Source organism: Triticum urartu, chromosome 4 (genome assembly GCF_003073215.2).
Source record: "Triticum urartu cultivar G1812 chromosome 4, Tu2.1, whole genome shotgun sequence".
Taxonomy (NCBI): Eukaryota; Viridiplantae; Streptophyta; class Magnoliopsida; order Poales; family Poaceae; genus Triticum; species Triticum urartu.
In genome coordinates, this window is record NC_053025.1 from 494337548 (window position 1) to 494355387 (window position 17840).

The 17840-nt window shown below is 47.3% G+C and overlaps 1 protein-coding gene across 1 annotated transcript; it reads right to left on the reverse strand.

Moving 5' to 3' along the window:
* Nucleotides 1-1767: 1767 nt before the first annotated feature.
* Nucleotides 1768-5563, reverse strand: LOC125552244 (probable E3 ubiquitin-protein ligase LUL2). Its single transcript, XM_048715735.1, has 3 exons — nucleotides 4579-5563; nucleotides 2666-3167; nucleotides 1768-2360 (listed from the first exon to the last, which is right to left on the reverse strand). The coding sequence occupies exons 1-3, from the start codon at nucleotides 5109-5111 to the stop codon at nucleotides 2178-2180; spliced, it is 1218 nt and encodes a 405-aa protein (XP_048571692.1). The 5' UTR covers nucleotides 5112-5563; the 3' UTR covers nucleotides 1768-2177.
* Nucleotides 5564-17840: the final 12277 nt, after the last annotated feature.

Genomic DNA, 17840 nt, shown 5'->3' on the forward strand with positions numbered 1-17840 from the left:
TAATCTTTGGATTTCCAGCTTTTTTTAGTTTTTTTAACCGGCTCTTGGGAGATTATGTGGGACCGTTTCTCTTATGAGGATTGGGCGGGGTAAAAACTATCATGTTGCGTTTGTTCTCACTGCTCGATGCATTTTTCTCGAACCATTTCCATCGCTTTCTATGCATATCTCCCTCTTTATTTTAGCATGGTGCTCTCTCCCTAGCTTCTGCCACGAAGATTGTTAGTGGAAAGGCGAAACCCTGGATTAAACCGAGCAGAATATCCTCGGCAAACCGTCATAAAAAATGGAGCCATCACTTGTATTATGTGATCTTCTCACTCAATACATGAAGGAGCATAAAACATAAGGGTGGATCTAGAGACATTGAATTCAAAGAGCCTCTATTAGAAAATGATCACATAAATATTGATATTGTTGCGTCTCCTCGCAACAAGGAAACCATTTGATATTTTATCCATTTGTATACAACATGGTAGCAATTTTTGTTTCTCGTGGTTTCTCGAAAACACTGCGAAGAACTGACACAAACATGCAAACTTTTGTACACAACAAATTTCACCCGTTGTAGTTATTGAGAAAAATGGGTTGCATATCAAACATGAAAACTGATCATACACAATAAACAAAAAATACCTTTTGCAACATGGGCGCAACATCGGACACCTAGAATGTTGGCGTGCATACGAAGCAAAATACATATACTAGCTCGTAACATGTTGGCATGTGTATGAAATGAGACATGCGAGCTTGCATGTCTAAACAACCTCAAAGATTTCCTAAACTTGCTTACCTAACCATCAACATTTGAGGCAGTTGACCTTCCCACCTTTGGACTCAAGACCCCAAATCTGCCTAGCCAGACAACGTCACCGGATATAGCGGGAGTCGAGGTTCCGCTACAAATCGAACGTCACATTTTTTAGCAATTGAATGCCGAGATGGCAAATTATGTTGTTGCGAGGATGACAATTTCCTCTAGCAAGCATGGCAAATCCTTGTCATGTTTAGTTTTTTGCTAGAAATTGCCATGCTTGCTAATGGTAACTATCATCCTCATGATAACATAATTTGCCATTAAAAATGTTTAATTTGCCATGCTTTTAAACCCAACATCAGATTTTTAACATTTATGTTATTCTAAGGCCTCTTTGGTGTACGGGAATTTGTAAGAATTCTACTCCTAGAGCCCGTTGGTTTGCAGAATAGAATCACATTTCTGTACATGATTGGTTCCAATCCGACGTATTTCAAAGTAAAAGAAACTTTAACTCAGACCTAATGGAAGAGGTCATATCATGTGAATCGAATGATGTCTGTTTTCGTATCTGAATGATGTCTGTTTTCGTATCTCTGTTCATAGGATCTGGGATACAAACCATCTCACTTCTCATAGCTTTCATATTCAAAAAAGGCCTAAACGAAGAGACAATGTAGCGGTCGAATGAGTTTTCACGAAAAGAAAAACGATCCAACTCAAAAGTAGCCTCTTTTTTTTGCCTCTGCTAAGCATCGGCAAGTGACGATCTGACGTCTGAAAAAACAGGCAGACGTTGTGACCTTTGGTCCTTGACACCAGCGACAGATGATGCTGGTGGAGAGGGTTGGTGGCTCTGTGTTCCTCGTTTATCACACGTTAAGTTTTTTTTTTTTGCGGTAAATTGGAGCACGCGATGCCAGCGACAGATAGAATACACTCTATCCTTACACAAGTGGAATAATTATCATAACTCATCAGCCACAAACAGAGAACCCACATAAGAGAAATGTGTCAACCTCAAGGTAATTTATGATATGATAGAAATTACGAGACTTTGTACAAACCTGGAGGCACCTTCCGTGCCTCTTTCACCCCTCCCCCGACAGAGGAAACCAGGCAGGCACGAGGCACACCCCCAACCCTGCTGCAACTTCTTCAGCTAGCCAACAGCACACGCATGAACGTATAAGATGTCCTCATCTCGGCATCTGCAGGGCTCCCCGCCGGGAGTCGGCGAGCCGCTTCGTGGTGCCAGAAGCTTTACAACACGCTTTACATACACTACAGGTAACCGAGGCGAGTTTAACAGTTACATCCCGTATGCTCAGACGAAGTGAGCACCCTGCAGGGGGAGAAGGCCCGAAGACCGCAATCTAGAAGCATATAGTGTTTTTACGCTGTTGGTGATAGGCTGTAGCTACACCTCTTCCTGATGCAGAACAGGGGGTGGAGGTAGCGGAGGCGACTGGGACGTCTGCTGGGGCGGCTCTTCAGCTTTGTTGTTCACTTTGATCTCCAGCAGCCGCTCGACCGGCTGACGGCAGATGGGGCACCTGGTGGTCTGGTACCTCAAGACCTTGGCGCACTCGCTGCACATACACTGCGGCAAAAAATTTAGTGTCAGTTACTAGAGATGCTAGCACAGAATCGGTTGCCAAACAGGCCATAGCACTGGAAATGGACATCAATCGGTGAATACTGTAGGAGATTTTTCTGGAACAGTAAATAGAATATGAAAGATTCAAGATCACGCTTGGTAAACAATATAGTAGAAGTGTAATAACAGACTAAATCTCTGGAATTTATGTTTTTTCTACAATAGCATAACTGCAGCATTATAGCTTAATTAACTTCAAACGTAGATATTCACACATAAGCTTCTATATTTATAGATTTGAGACTTACCATATGCCTACATGGAAGGACAGTAGTATCCCTAGGTTCTGAGAGGCATATGACACATTCTTTCCCAGGATCATTTGCATCAGTGTCCCCTTCCACAGAGTTTCCTATCCCATATATTTCCTGCAATTCATACCTGGTGCCATTCACCCAAAGGATCTGACTAACAACTCGTACTTGATAGTCACCGCTTTCTTTCTTTTCAAACACAGCCTGTGTGATCTGCGAGTTTGGAGTTTTGGGTTTCTGGTCTTCCCCCTCCGATGGTTGATCAGCAGCCAATGTTGTTTCAGCTTTAACTGCAAGTGGATATATTTCCATTCCCCCCTGTTTCAACAACTCAGAGTCCTCAAACGCTGAGAAGTCAATTCCTGTCCCTGAAGGTTGCCTAAACTTCTGGCCAAGACCCTCTTTGAAGCTAACAGTAACAGGCTTAATCAAGTCTGGCTTCATCGCTGTTAGATTGCAGTTGAGCTCTTCTTTTGCAAAGAAGTAGACAGTCATGCTGTTCAAGGAAGTAGATCAAGAAGAATGGTAAATCACCTAATAACATTACAGAAAGATAAAGACTTCTTTTGACTGTATTAAGGAAGCTGTAATGCTTTAGTTATACAACATGAAAGTACAACAACACTACATAATTAATAACAATGCAGCTCTAGCACAAAACACCAAAATCCTCTACAAACATACCAGTGTCATATTTGCAGGAAGGACAAATCCAGTGTGCTTGGTATAGTGCTCCCAGAATAAACAAATTTAATTCAAATACATATTTCGCTAACCATTAGCAATTTCGCAACTATTACACTTAAAATTATTTTTGAGAAAAATGTAGCAAGATGCATGCTTTATAACGGAACAGTATCGACAGCTTGGTAGAACTGAAATTCTAAGAATTCTTTTTGGTGGCTCATAATCAGAACACATCAATTCCAAACAAACTAGAAAGAAAGACTTGCTTTGTACAAAAATCTGGGTCACAGACAGATTATTCAACCAAGAGTGGTTGTGCTACAAAAATGATGATGAAAGAGGGAAAATGGTACTACTGGGGATGAAGACCTTAACAGTTCCAAATATAACTCCAAGGATGGAAACATGTTGGTTTAGAGAATAAAATATATGCCTACAGTAACAACCGAGCAGAAAGTAATGCAGGGAAGAACGAGTGGGGATAATATACATAATATCTATCGTTGACTAGGCCACCTCGGAGAATAGGGCATAAGTAACACTTGGTGTTAACAATGCGATGGAGCGAGCATCCTCTGTAAGTCTCACAATCAATGCAAAAAATACAATGGTTTGACCAGGCAGGAACCCAAATATGTAGTGTTCTGCCTCCAGAGTACAGACACACAACTACCAAAGTTTAACAGTTGCCAAGGGATCAAAGTGTATGGCAACTGTAGATCATTGAAACTTCATCCTTACTACCGTATTGTCGACCAACGAGTTTTTTACTAAAGATTTTTTAGAACAATCTAATAATGAATGAAACATGCATATAATACTATAGCTGGCTTTCTAGGCTTTCTGGCTATTGAAGAAGAATTATTTGCAAGGACCAGGGTAACACTTTTGTAGACAAAAAGTCTTTATGTACGGTTTTTACTAATTTCCATTTTCTGTTTTGATCAATAGAGGGAATCGTCAATTAACAAACAAATGGAGGTCAAAGATCGCTGAAATTGACGAATACCACCCGCCCTTAACCTCAAGCAAGTGGAAGCATCACCATCATCAGAGACCGAGACTAATTCCTCAACGCATCAACGTCGACATACAAAACAAATCCATGCAAACAAGAACATGTTGCACACAAATTCTGCTCCTGGCCACTGGCGGGTAGCTGCCGGCATACATATAACGGCCCAAACATAAAGATTTAAGAGAAGGAAGAAAGTTTTCACCTTCCAGCGACGGTGGCATCGAAGGTGAAGGCGACGAGGAAGCGGCCGGGACAGCCTTCATCGGGCTCAATCCGGAGCGTCTCCTTCTTGAGGTTGACGTCGTTGCGGATGGTGACGGCCTTCTGGTGCTCGACGTAGGGCGTGGGCATGGGCGGCTGGAGCCCGTAAGGGTACCGTCCGGCCCAGCCGGGGTAGTGGTGCGAGTGGACGGAGGGCGGGAACTCCGTGGGCGGCACGTTGGGCGGCGGCGCGGCGCCCCTGTGGTGATGGTCGTAGGGCGCTGGGAGGGGCACCTGCACGGAGGGCGGCGGCGGCGGGTAGTAGTTCCCGTACTGCGGGTAGTACTGCGGCGGGTTGGGGTTGGGGTACTGCGGCGGGTAGGGCGTGGCGGCGGCGAAGACGTAGCGGTTGGGCGCGGCCTCCGGCTGCTGCGGGGGCGGCGGCGCCTGGTGGTGGTGGCCGTGGCCGTGGCCGGAGCTCCGGCGGCGGTGGCCCGGGCCGCCTCCCCCGCCGTTGCTGCCCGCGTTGCCCATAGCTCCCGCTGCGAGCCCGGGGGAGACGCGCTCAGGCTCGGATCTCGGGGCCCTGGAGCATCAAAATCGGAGGAGCCTCGCCCTCCTCCCAACAACGTCCCCAGAAAGAAAACCCAAGAATCCAAGAACACGCACGCCGGCTCCGGGGATCGGAAGCAGCGGCGCAGCGGGAATTGGAACGAGCCCCCGATTGATTCCCCCCACGCGGATCGAAATCGAACACGATCGATCGATTCGATCGGGGGAGGGGACGGGGAAGGGTGGGGAGGGGAGGGGAGGGGAGGGGAGGAACGGAGCGCTTGCCGGCGCGCTCACCCACACTTGTTGCTTTCTCGTCTGTGTCGTATTTTTGGGGCTATAATGGAAGGTTGCGCGTAAAGCACACCACTATCGTCTCTCCCTTTTCTCTCCCCCCCTCGCCCCCGGTGGTTACAGCTATGGTTGTCATCACACCCCCCCAGCCCCTTTAACTCCCCCCCGAATCGCCCGCCGGCCACGCGGGGCTTGTGCGCCGCGTGCGGGCGCGAAACCACCGGCGGGGCTCCCTCGCACCCCCTCGGAGGCACGGCGAGCCTTTTCACCCCACACGTGGTAGTACGTGCGAGAGTGGTGGTGTGGAGTGGCTCCAAGCCGCACGGTAAACTCCTGGCCGCACGTGTAAAAACCTTCTAGACTCGAAAGAAAAAACGTGCAAAAACCTCTTGAAACTGGAGTGAAATGGCGACGACCAATGCATTGCCAGTTTTTGAGGCTTTGGAAACGGAGAGGCTGCTTGTCAAGTGGCAACAATTCTCATATTCCTTGCCCTTTTTTTGTTAATAAAGCTTTCTGGGAAAGAGGTTCTTGTAGTGGGAGGAGGTAGTGGTAGTGGTCAGGTTTCAGCCTAACCGGAGGCGTCGCTGCTCCGCTTTTGCTAGTGGGCTTCTCCGCTCGACTAATGACAAGGAGACAATAATACATTTATACCTTGTTCGGTTTGTGTCCTCGGAATAAAGCTTCCTGTAATCGCACGGCTCCCTTGAATGGCCGAAATGAAAGGCGTGCACGATACAGGTGCAATAATTGAGGAGGCCACAAGAGACGGACGGTGCCGTCAGGCCTCGAAGTGGTCGATGGGATGGTTGATTTAGGCCTGAAAATGTGGGTGCTCCTCTAACTGGCGACACCCTTTCCGTCGTCGCACTCATTTACTCGGGTCCGGGTCGGGTGGCCTGGTTAGCGTTCAAAGTGGGGGTGCGTCCCTACTTGACTAGATAAACACTTGCTATCAGATGCGACCGCAGCTGGCCTGGAGCCCGGGACGATGGCTGGACCCCAACAGCTTGTTTGGTTGGGGGATATTAGAGATAGGGAACGGGAATTTAAGAGGTACGTGACATATAGGCGGTGTTTGCTTTCAGGGATTTTTGTGTGTAGGGACTAGAAAGAATCTATCTTAGAGATTTTTTTACCAAACAGGGGGGAAACTTTTTAAAGACTAAATTAGGCATTTGGGGCTAAATGCTTGACAGTTTTTTTGGGACCTTTTGGGACTTTTCCAACAATGCCCCTTCATGCACCCATTGGCCCGCCACCCCATGGTGTTGTTTGATTGTTATTTTTCTATATACTAGGGGCAACATGGTCATTTAATAACCTCTAGGAAGGAACTAGGGACTTTTTAGTCTCTGAAAACAAACAGGAGGGACTTTTCAGGACTATGGACTTTTTAGTTAAGATTAGAAAAAGTCTTAGAACTAGAGAACCAAACACCACCATAATTCACTGTTTGATTAGAGGGCAAGGGAATTAAGGTGGGATGGAGAAGGGGAATTAAGGAGGTCAATTCCCACGTATCTCTTCCCAGCCTCCCCCTGGTAATTCACATGAAAAGTTATTTTCTCTCAAATTCCCTTTTCTAATTCCCGCCACACACCAAACATGAGATTGGAACTAAAATTCAACTTCCCACGCCTAATCCCCTACTAAACTCCCACCTGTAAACTCCCACTCCCATTCCTCGTTCTAACCAAACACGCTGTAAACTGTAAAGGGAAGGCGATCGATCGTGAGGCACCACCGGTCAGTACGTACCAAATGCCAGGCTTCTTTTTTAGGTTCAATGCAAGGCTTGTTGATGATGTCGAGATGGAGTATACGCCGCGCCCCGATCTCAACCTTCCACGACAAATGAGACCGTGCATGAAGCTGGAGAAAACATTTGTCGGCCAGAGACGTTGTGTAAATGAAGTCGGACGGGTTTATCCGGGTAGAGCTTCTTGAGGTCCAGTCCATACTTTTTCCTTTTTTTACGAGAAAAAGGGAAATTTCTATTAACTCAAGGAGGCAAGTCAGCAGGTACCATTACAACAATATTGCTTAAGCCTGAGCCCAGCCAAACTACAGTATGAGGAGTACTTTTACCATATGCAGCGAGCTCATGACTAATTTTATTTTACAAACAACTAATAGCATTAATAGAAATCTTCCTAGGGTCATCAGTGACCATCCTCTTGATCTCCTCAACGAGTACATGAAATTTCGATCTGTCCACCGACGTGGCCTTTAGAGCAACTCCAACGGGGCGATCTAAACAGACGCGCGCTTTGTCCGTTTTTTGTCCGTTTGGGTCAGCCAGGCGGACATGCGCGTTCGCATTTTAAAATGGGTCGGTTTGACCGCCCAACGGGGAGGCCGACGCAAATGTACCGCCGTGAAAAAAAACAAGTTGCACGGAATAAACATAATTAAACATAAAGTGGCCGGTCAAACGCCGGCCAAAGTCCTCCTAAATTAATAAACATTAAATAAAACATTAAAAAAAGTCTGTGCCCGCCTGCTGCCGCCCGGCACGCTGCCCTAGACGTCGCCGGCCTTGCTCTTACCCTTGCTGTCGATGCCACCGTCATCGGTGAGGTCGATGAAGACCGGAGCAGGGCCAGCCCACCCGAACGCCGTCTAGTACGCTGCCAGGGCAGCCTCCTTCGGCGTCTGCTGGGGCGGCGGCATTGCGGCAAGCCGCGTGCTCCTCCTCCTCCACTTCGTGTCAGAGCGCCTCCGCGTCGCGTTGGAGCATGGCCTCGTAGCGCATCTGCTTCTCGTCGTCGGCCTGCTCCTGGCGGAGCCAGTGCTCCTTCCATCGCTCGAGGTTGGCCGCCTCCTCCTCCGGCGTCGCGGCGAAGTGAACGGGAGGCGCGCTCACCCACTCGCGGTACTGGCCCGTCCATGAGTAGGCCTCCTCCGGCCAAGTGGGTGGACGCGGGGAGCGCTTACGCGTCGGCTCCGGCTCCGGCTTGGGCTGGACGGGCGGCGACGGTGGCGGTGGCGGCACGAAGAGCAGGGTGTGGACGGAGTCCCCCGCCGCCGACAGGGCAAGGGCTTGCTCCAGCCCATCCCAGTGCGCGTCCTCCTCGAGGCGGCTAGCCTCCAGCGCATGTTGCAGGGCCTCCTCGAGGGCGGCTTGGTACTCCGCATCCATGTCCTCCGGCTCTACCTGCGGGGGCGGCGGCGGGAACGGCGTCGGGACGCCCGAGCGCCGTTGCTCCTTGTGTTCGAGGGTGAACCACGCCTCCTAGTTGGGGGAGTCGGCGGCATACTCTGGCAGTCGATGCTGCTCCGGCGTGAGCTGCGTGCGGCGCCTGCGCACCTCGTCGTCGTGCGCTCGCTGGGTACGAGGAATCTATTGGGGAACATAGCAATAATTCAAAATTTTCCTACGTGTCAGCAAGATCAATCTAGGAGATGCTAGCAACGAGAGAGAGGGAGTGCATCTTCATACCCTTGAAGATCGCTAAGCGGAAGCGTTACAAGAACGCGGTTGATGGAGTCGTACTCGCGGCGATTCAAATCGTGGAAGATCCGATCTAGCGCCGAACGGACGGCGCCTCCGTGTTCAACACACGTACAGCCCGGGGACGTCTCCTCCTTCTTGATCCAGCAAGAGGAGAGGAGAAGTTGAGGGAGAACTCCAGCAGCACGACAGCATGGTGGTGGAGTTTGTGGTATTCCTGCAGGGCTTCGCCAAGCTCTACGGAGGAGAAGGAAGAGTTGGAGGAGGGAGGGGCTGCGCCAGGGAAGGGGTGCCACTGCCCTCTCTCTCCCTCACTATATATAGGGGGAAGGGGGTGGAGGAGGCGCCCTAGGGTTCCCTAGGGGAGGGGCGGCGGCCATAGGGAAAACCCTAGATGGGTTTGGGCGCCCCCACCCTAGGAAACTTGCCCCCCAAGCCGGGAGGGGTGGCTGCCCTAGGGGAGGCGCCCCCACCTCTCCAAGTTACGTGAGATGGGGTGGGAGGGGCGCTCAGCCCCTTAGTGGGCTGATGTGCCCCCTCCTCTTGGCCCATAAGGCCCCCCAACGCTTGTCGGGGCCTCCGAAACCCCCTTCGGACACGTTGGTCGTCACTCGGTACCCCCAGAACAATTCTGGACTCAAATACCCTTCGTCCAATATATCGATCTTCACCTCCGAACCATTCCGGAACTCCTCGTCACGTCTGGTATCTCATCCGGGACTCCAAACAACCTTTGGTAACCACATACTATTTCCCATAACAACTCTAGCGTCACCGAACCTTAAGTGTGTAGACCCTACGGGTTCGGGAACCATGCAGACATGACCGAGACATCTCTCCGGCCAATAACCAATAGCGGGATCTGGATACCCATATTGGCTCACACATGTTCCACGATGATCTCATCGGATGAACCACGATGTCGGGGATTCAATCAATCCCGTATACAATTCCCTTTGTCTATCGGTATGTTACTTGCCCGAGATTCGATCGTCGGTATCCCCATACCTCGTTCAATCTCATTACCGGCAAGTCTCTTTACTCGTTCCGTAACGCATGATCCCGTGGCTAACTCATTAGTCACATTGAGCTCATTATGATGATGCATTACCGAGTGGGCCCAGAGATACCTCTCCGTCACACAGAGTGACAAATCCCAGTCTCGATTCGTGCCAACTCAACAGACACTTTCGGAGATACCCGTAGTGTGCCTTTATAGCCACCCAGTTACGTTGTGACGTTTGGCACACCCAAAGCATTCCTGCGGTATCCGGGAGTTGCAAAATCTCATGGTCTAAGGAAATGATACTTGACATTAGAAAAGCTTTAGCAGACGAACTATACGATCTTGTGCTATGCTTAGGATTGGGTCTTGTCCATCACATCATTCTCCTAATGATGTGATCCCGTTATCAACGACATCCAATGTCCATGGTCAGGAAACCATAACCATCTATTGATCAACGAGTTAGTCAACTAGAGGCTTACTAGGGACATGTTGTGGTCTATGTATTCACACATGTATTACGGTTTCCAGTTAATACAATTATAGCATGAACAATAGACAATTATCATGAACAAGGAAATACAATAATAACCATTTTATTATTGCCTCTAGGGCATATTTCCAACAGTCTCCCACTTGCACTAGAGTTAATAATCTAGTTCACATCACTATGTGATTGTAATGAATCCAACACCCATGGGGTTTGTTCATATCTCGCTTGCGAAAGAGGTTTATTAGTCAATGGGTCTAAACCTTTCAGATCCATGTGTGCTTTACAAATCTCTATGTCATCTTGTAGATGCAGCTACCACGCGCTACTTGGAGCTATTCCAAATAAATGCTCTACTATATGAATCCGCTTTACTACTCAGAGTCATCCGGATTAGTGTCAAAGTTTGCATCGACGTAACCCTTTACGACGAACTCTTTTACCACCTCCATAATCGAGAAAATTCCTTAGTCCACTAGTTACTAAGGATAAGTTCGACCACTGTCGTGTGATCCATTCCTGGATCACTCTTGTACCCCTTGACTGACTCATGGCAAGGCACACTTCAGGTGCGGTACAAAGCAGCTTGTTTCTTATGAGCAGGGAAATATGTAGCAGAGAAGTAATAAATCATATCCTGGGGACTACGCACACAACCAAGATCAACAGAATTAAACCATACCTTAGCATCACCCTTTAATGAGAACGGAAATATTTTAAGGATATATAAGTAACGAGTTCTCTCATCAGTAGTGAACATGATGGCTATATCATTTAATTTAGTAAGATGTGCCACAACAGTTTCAGATTCATAGCCATGAAAGGGATCAGATTCAACCAAAGTAATTGTATCAGGATCAACAGAGAATTCATAATCCTTATCGGTAACACAGATAGGTGAAGTAGCAAAAGCAGGGTCAGGTTTCATTCTAGCATTTAGAGATTGCTTGTTCCATTTAGCTAATAACCTCTTAAGTTCGTTTCTATCTTTGCAAGCTAAAATAGCTAAAGAGGCTTCTTGATCAAAAACATAACCCTCAGGAATAACAAGTGATTCTTCATCATCACTTTCATCAGTATTATCAGATTCAATATTTTCAATCTCTCTAGCCCTAGCAAGTTGTTCCTCAAGGAATTCACCAAGTGGCACAGTAGTATCAAGCATAGAAGTAGTTTCATCACAAGTATCATGTATAGTAGAAGTGGCATCATCAATAACATGCGACATATCAGAACGAATAGCAGAAGCAGTTTTAGGCGTCGCAAGCTTACTCAAAACAGAAGGTGAATCAAGTGTAGAGCTAGATGACAGTTCCTTACCTCCCCTCGTAGTTGAGGGATAAATCTTGGTTCTTGGATCTTTCAAGTTCTTCATAATGATAAGTAGATATAAATCCCAAGTGACTCAAAGAATAGAGCTGTGCTCCCCGGCAACGGCGTCAGAAAATAGTCTTGATAACCCACAAGTATAGTGGATCGCAACAGTTTTCGAGGGTAAAGTATTCAACCCAAATTTATTGATTCGACACAAGGGGAGCCAAAGAATACTCTCAAGTATTAGCAGCTGAGTTGTCAATTCAACCACACCTGGAAACTTAATATTTGTAGAAAAGTATTTAGTAGCAAAGTAATATGATAGTAGTGGTAATGGTAACAAAAGGTAACAATAGTAAAAGTAATGTTTTTGGTATTTTGTAGTGATGATAGCAATAGCAACGGGAAAGTAAATAAGCGAAGAACAATATATGAAAAGCTCGTAGGCAATGGATCAGTGATGGAGAATTATGCCGGATGCGGTTCATCATGTAACAGTCATAACCTAGGGTGACACAGAACTAGCTCCAGTTCATTGATATAATGTAGGCATGTATTCCGAACATAGTCATACGCGCTTATGGAAAAGAACTTGCATGACATCTTTTGTCCTACCCTCCCGTGGCAGCCGGGTCCTTACGGAAACTAAGGGATATTAAGGCCTCCATTTAATAGAGTACCGGAACAAAGCATTAACACATAGTGAATACATGAACTCCTCAAACTACGGTCATCACCGGTAAGTATCCTAATTATTGTCACTTCGGGGTTAACGGATCATAACACATAATAGGTGACTATGGACTTGCAAGATAGGATCAAGAACACTCATATATTGATGAAAACATAATAGGTTCACATCTGAAATCATGGCACTCAGGCCCTAGTGACAAGCATTAAGCATAGCAAAGTCATAGCAACATCAATCTCAGAACATAGTGGATACTAGGGATCAAACCCTAACAAAACTAACTTGATTACATGGTAGATCCCATCCAACCCATCACCGTCCAGCAAGCCTACGATGGAATTACTCACGCACGGCGGTGAGCATCATGAAATTGGTGATGGAGGATGGTTGATGATGACGATGGCGATGGATTCCCCTCTCCGGAGCCCCGAACGGACTCCAGATCAGCCCTCCCGAGAGGTTTTAGGGCTTGGCGACGGCTCCGTATCGTAAAACGCAATGAATTCTTCTCTCTGATTATTTTCTCCCCGAAACACAATATATGGAGTTGGAGTTGGAGTCGGAGAGGCACCAGGGGGCCCATGAGGTAGGGGCGCGCCCTAGGGGGGCAGGCGCGCCCCCACCCTCGTGGACAGGTGGTGGGCCCCCTGGCCTTCATCTTTTGCAGGTATTTTTTATATTTTCCAAAAAGTTGCTCCGTGAAGTTCCAGGTCATTCCGAGAACGTTTGTTTTTGCACATAAATAACACCATGGTAATTCTGCTGAAAACAGCGTCAGTCCGGGTTAGTTCCATTCAAATCATGCAAGTTAGAGTCCAAAACAAGGGCAAAAGTGTTTGGAAAAGTAGATACGACGGAGACGTATCACACATGTACTTGATTTTTTGGTCAATGGTACGCCTGGTTTATTAGGAAACATCGCACAGGTAACTGACTTATGGGTCATTAACGCAAAAAAACACAGACGGATATGGCACAGAAACTGTGTGTTTTGTGATCTTCTAATGATTAACGCAAAAAGAATGCACACGGTCACACATGCTAATCAACGCTCAAAGCCCTCAAAGGATGCTCTTACCGACATTGTACGTTAATACTACAAACTTAAAGTACCACTGGTAATTTGCTCTAATACTACAAACTTAAACTACGTCTCACATGATGCCATCAGGGCCTGCTGGCTAGACGCCGGCGTTCTCCTTCCAGGCCTTGTAGGCGGCAGCCCACCGTGCTTTGATCTCCGCCAAGCTCTCCTCACCACGGCGTGCGGCCTCTTTTTTATTGCGGCGGCGGGACTCTCTTTTCTTTACTGCTTTCTACCTTTTCCGCTCCTTCTGTGCGGCTTTGGCCGCCTCTAGATCCACCACCCATTCGACCATGGCATCCTCAAAGTCCGCCCATGTAACTGTCTAGACGCCGCCGGCGATGAACTCGGCGCGGCGATGTAGGATCGAAAGTATGTCTAGAGGGGGGGTGATTAGACTACTTGACCAAATAAAAACTTAACCTTTTCCCAATTTTAGTTCTTGGTAGATTTTAGCTATTTTAGGACAAGTCAAGCAATCATCACACAATTCAAGCAAGCATGCAAAGAGTATATTGGCAGCGGAAAGTAAAGCATGAAACTTGCAAGAATGTAAAGGGAAGGGTTTGGAGAATTCAAACGCAATTGGAGACACGAATGTTTTTCCCGTGGTTCGGATAGGTGGTGCTATCCTATATCCACGTTGATGGAGACTTCAACCCACAAAGGGTAACGGCTGCGAGAGTCCACGGAGGGCTCCACCCACAAAGGGTAACGGTTGCGCGAGTCCACACAGGGCTCCACCCACGAAGGGTCCAGGAAGAAGCAACCACCCACAAAGGGTCCACGAAGAAGCAACCTTGTCTATCGCACCATGGCCATCGCCCACACAGGACTTGCCTCACTAGCGGTAGATCTTCATGAAGTAGGCGATCTCCTTGCCCTTACAAACTCCTTGGTTCAACTCCACAATCTTGTCGGAGGCTCCCAAGTGACACCTAGCCAATCTAGGAGACACCACTCTCCAAGAAGTAACAAATGGTGTGTAGGTAATGAACTCCTTGCTCTTGTGCTTCAAATGATAGTCTCCCCAACACTCAACTCTCTCTCATAGGATTTGGATTTTGTGTAAAGAAGATTTGAGTGGAAAGCAACTTGGAGAGGCTAGAGATCAAGATTCATATGGTAGGAATGGAATATCTTGGTCTCAACACATGAGTAGGTGGTTCTCTCTCAGAACATATGAGTTGGAATGGTGTATGTGTTCTGATGGCTCTCTCCACGAATGAAGAGGAGGTGGAGGGGTATATATAGCCTCCACACAAAATCCAACCGTTACACACAGTTTTCCAATCTCGGTGGGACCGAATCAACAAACTCGGTCGGACCGAAAATGTAAACCTAGTGACCGTTAGGATTTTCGATGGGACTGACATGCAACTCGGTAGGACCGATATGGTTAGGGTTTGGGCATAACGTAATCTCGGTGAGACCGATTACACAAACTCGGTGAGACCGAATTTGGTAATTAGCTAACCAGAGAGTTGGTCAGGCAAACTCGGTGGGACTGATTTGCTCTTTCGGTGAGACCGAAAAGTTACAAAGGGGAAACACTGAATTTACATTGCAATCTCGGTGGGACCGATTCGCTCTTTCGGTGAGACCGAAAAGTTACGAAAGGGAAACAGAGAGTTTGCAATCCCATCTCGGTGAGACCGAGATCCTTATCGGTAGAACCGAATTGCTAGGGTTTGGCAGTGGCTTATGACAAGTGAAACTCGGTGGCACCGGATAGGATGAATCAGTATGACCGAGTTTGGCTTAGGGTTTAGGTCATATGTGGATATGGGAAAGTAGTTGAGGGTTTTGGAGCATATCACTAAGCACATGAAGCAAGAGGCTCATTAAGCAACACCTCATCCCTCCTTGATAGTATTGGCTTTTCCTAAAGACTCAATGTGATCTTGGATCACTAAAATATAAAATGAAGAGTCTTGAGCTTTTGAGCTTGAGCCAATCCTTTGTCCTTAGCATTTTGAGGGTTCCACTTTCACATCCATGCCATGCCAATCATTGAGCTTTCCTGAAATAATCATCTTGGAATAGCATTAGCTCAATGAGCTATATGTTGTTATGAATTACCAAAACCACCTAGGGATAGTTGCACTTTCAATCTCCCCCTTTTTGGTAATTGATGACAACATATAGATCAAAGCTTCGACAAATGATAATAAGCATGAAATATATCGTCGCTTTGAGAAGTATGTGATAAGTAAGAGCTCCCCCTAAGTTTGTGCATATTTAAGCAAGCATAAAGTGTAGCTTATGATCAAACACATGATCATCAATGTCTCACAAGCAATGACATAGTATCTCAAGCACTCAAAAGCAAACAAGTTCGAAAAACCACCAAATAAAGCAAGAGAGAAAAGCAACACTCTCTCTCTCTCGAAGCCTATGATCTATACATCTTCTCCCCCTTTGGCAACAAGTTACCAAAAAGTTCCTAGAAAATGCATAGTGCTAGATCGACGCTCAGGCTTGATCTTCTGGTGGTGGTGGAGTCCGGATCACTCCAAGGACGAAGGCTTCTGTAGATGCTGAAGTAGACGCTGGAGTTGGAGCTGAAGTAGATGCTAGAGCTGGTGGAGCTGAGGCTGTAGCTGGTGCTGAGGTGGTGGCTCTGGTGGCAGCAACTGGCACGGCAGACGACCTCGGACCTCGTGGCACTCTGGCAAAGGCATCAGTGGTAGTCCTGCCTCTCCTCTCCTGCATGTCATCCTGGAGCTGCTCCACTGCAGTCTGAATCTTTGTTACCTTGACATCCAAGTCATAGAACTTCTGTTCCATGATCCTCTCTAAGCTTGCCTGGTTCTGAGTTAGGGTGGCTAGTCCTTTCTCAATCCGCAGGGTGGATGCAATCAGGTAACCAAGCTGCTCTTGTTTAGTTTTCAAGAAATACTCAGATGCATCCTCTTGAGTTGGCATCTTGGCAGCTTTCTCCTCCCTTGCCTTCTCCTTCTTTGCTTGTGCTTGGGCAGACGATGGCTCATTCTCAGTCATGACAACTTGATTGTCCTCAAAATCTGGATGGATGGGCAGGTGTTCCTTGTCCAATAAATATATGCCCATGCCCATCTTAGAGTTGATGAGCTCCTGAATTTGAGGTGCATATCCACAGCTCCTCTTCTGATCTGCTGCAGTCCTCTTGATAGTCTCTACTATAAGGCTCATCACCTTGAACTTCTGAGGCACATCAAACACATGAAGCAAATTGATCGCGTGGCCTCTGATCATCTTGTGATCACCTGACTTGGGCAATAAGGTGTGCCTCAATATCCAATTGATGGTTGGCAGCCCTGACAGAAGATAATGCACTGAGCCAAATTTTAAAGTGTCAAGTGCTTCATTTGGAATCTCCTTGTACATGTTTGACATTGAGTTATGATCCATCTTCTTCTTGGCATAAATGTCCAAGTCATCTGCTTGCTCCTCTGGGGCATTGATCAGTTGAGCCCATTCAGCAACTGTAGATTGGTACCTCGTACCCTCAGACATCCAAGTTATCCTCACATCTGGATAAAAGTGTGCCATGGAGTAGAATTGCATGATAAGCTCCTCGTTCCACTTTGTGAGCTTCTGCCCAACAAAGTCTGCAACTCCACGTGCACTAAAGCTGTCATACACTCCAGGGTAGTGTTCCTCATTTTCCTTCATGTAGGTCCAGTCGACCCATCTCATGTCACAAACAATGGGCTTCTTGTCAAGCAGTACTATCTCATAGAAATCTTGCTGTTCCTTGGTGTGAAATCTGTAATCCACAGCAGTCCTTCTCCTTGAAGCATACGGGTCTGCTTCTCTCCACTTCCTCAGCCCTGAATCTCTCCTGAGCTTCATGTCCTCAGCCACATGATGAGCATCATTGTGGTCTGGGATATTGGGCTTGAGCTTTCTAAGAACTTGCTCTTCATCCTCTTCTTCAGCAACAGTCTCAAGCACTGGGGCCTTGTTCTTCTCAGCTGCAGGAATGCTCCTTGTATTCCTCTTTGGTTTTGGCTTGGAGGCAGCTTTGGGCTTAGATGCAGTAGCCCCTAATCTTATGGCATCACCCATCAGCTTGGGTGCCTTAGGTGCTGGTGCAGCTACCTCTTCTTCCTCTTTCTCTTCCATGATGGAAGCCTTTCCTAGCACTCTGGCTACGGTCTTCTTGACCCTTTCCTTCCTCTTCTTGCCTTCAGCAACAACTGGCTCTTTGGGTGCAGGCTTTTCAGTTGAAGCCCTAGCCTTTGACATAGGCTGCCTGCCTGCTGGCCTTTTGATCTTCAGTCCTGGCTTTGTGCCTTGAGCTGGCTCAACTCTCTTTGAAGTGGCCTCTTCCTCTGCCACATAATCTTCATCTTCGGAGTCTGAAGTTCTCTTCTTCCTCTGTCTGGTG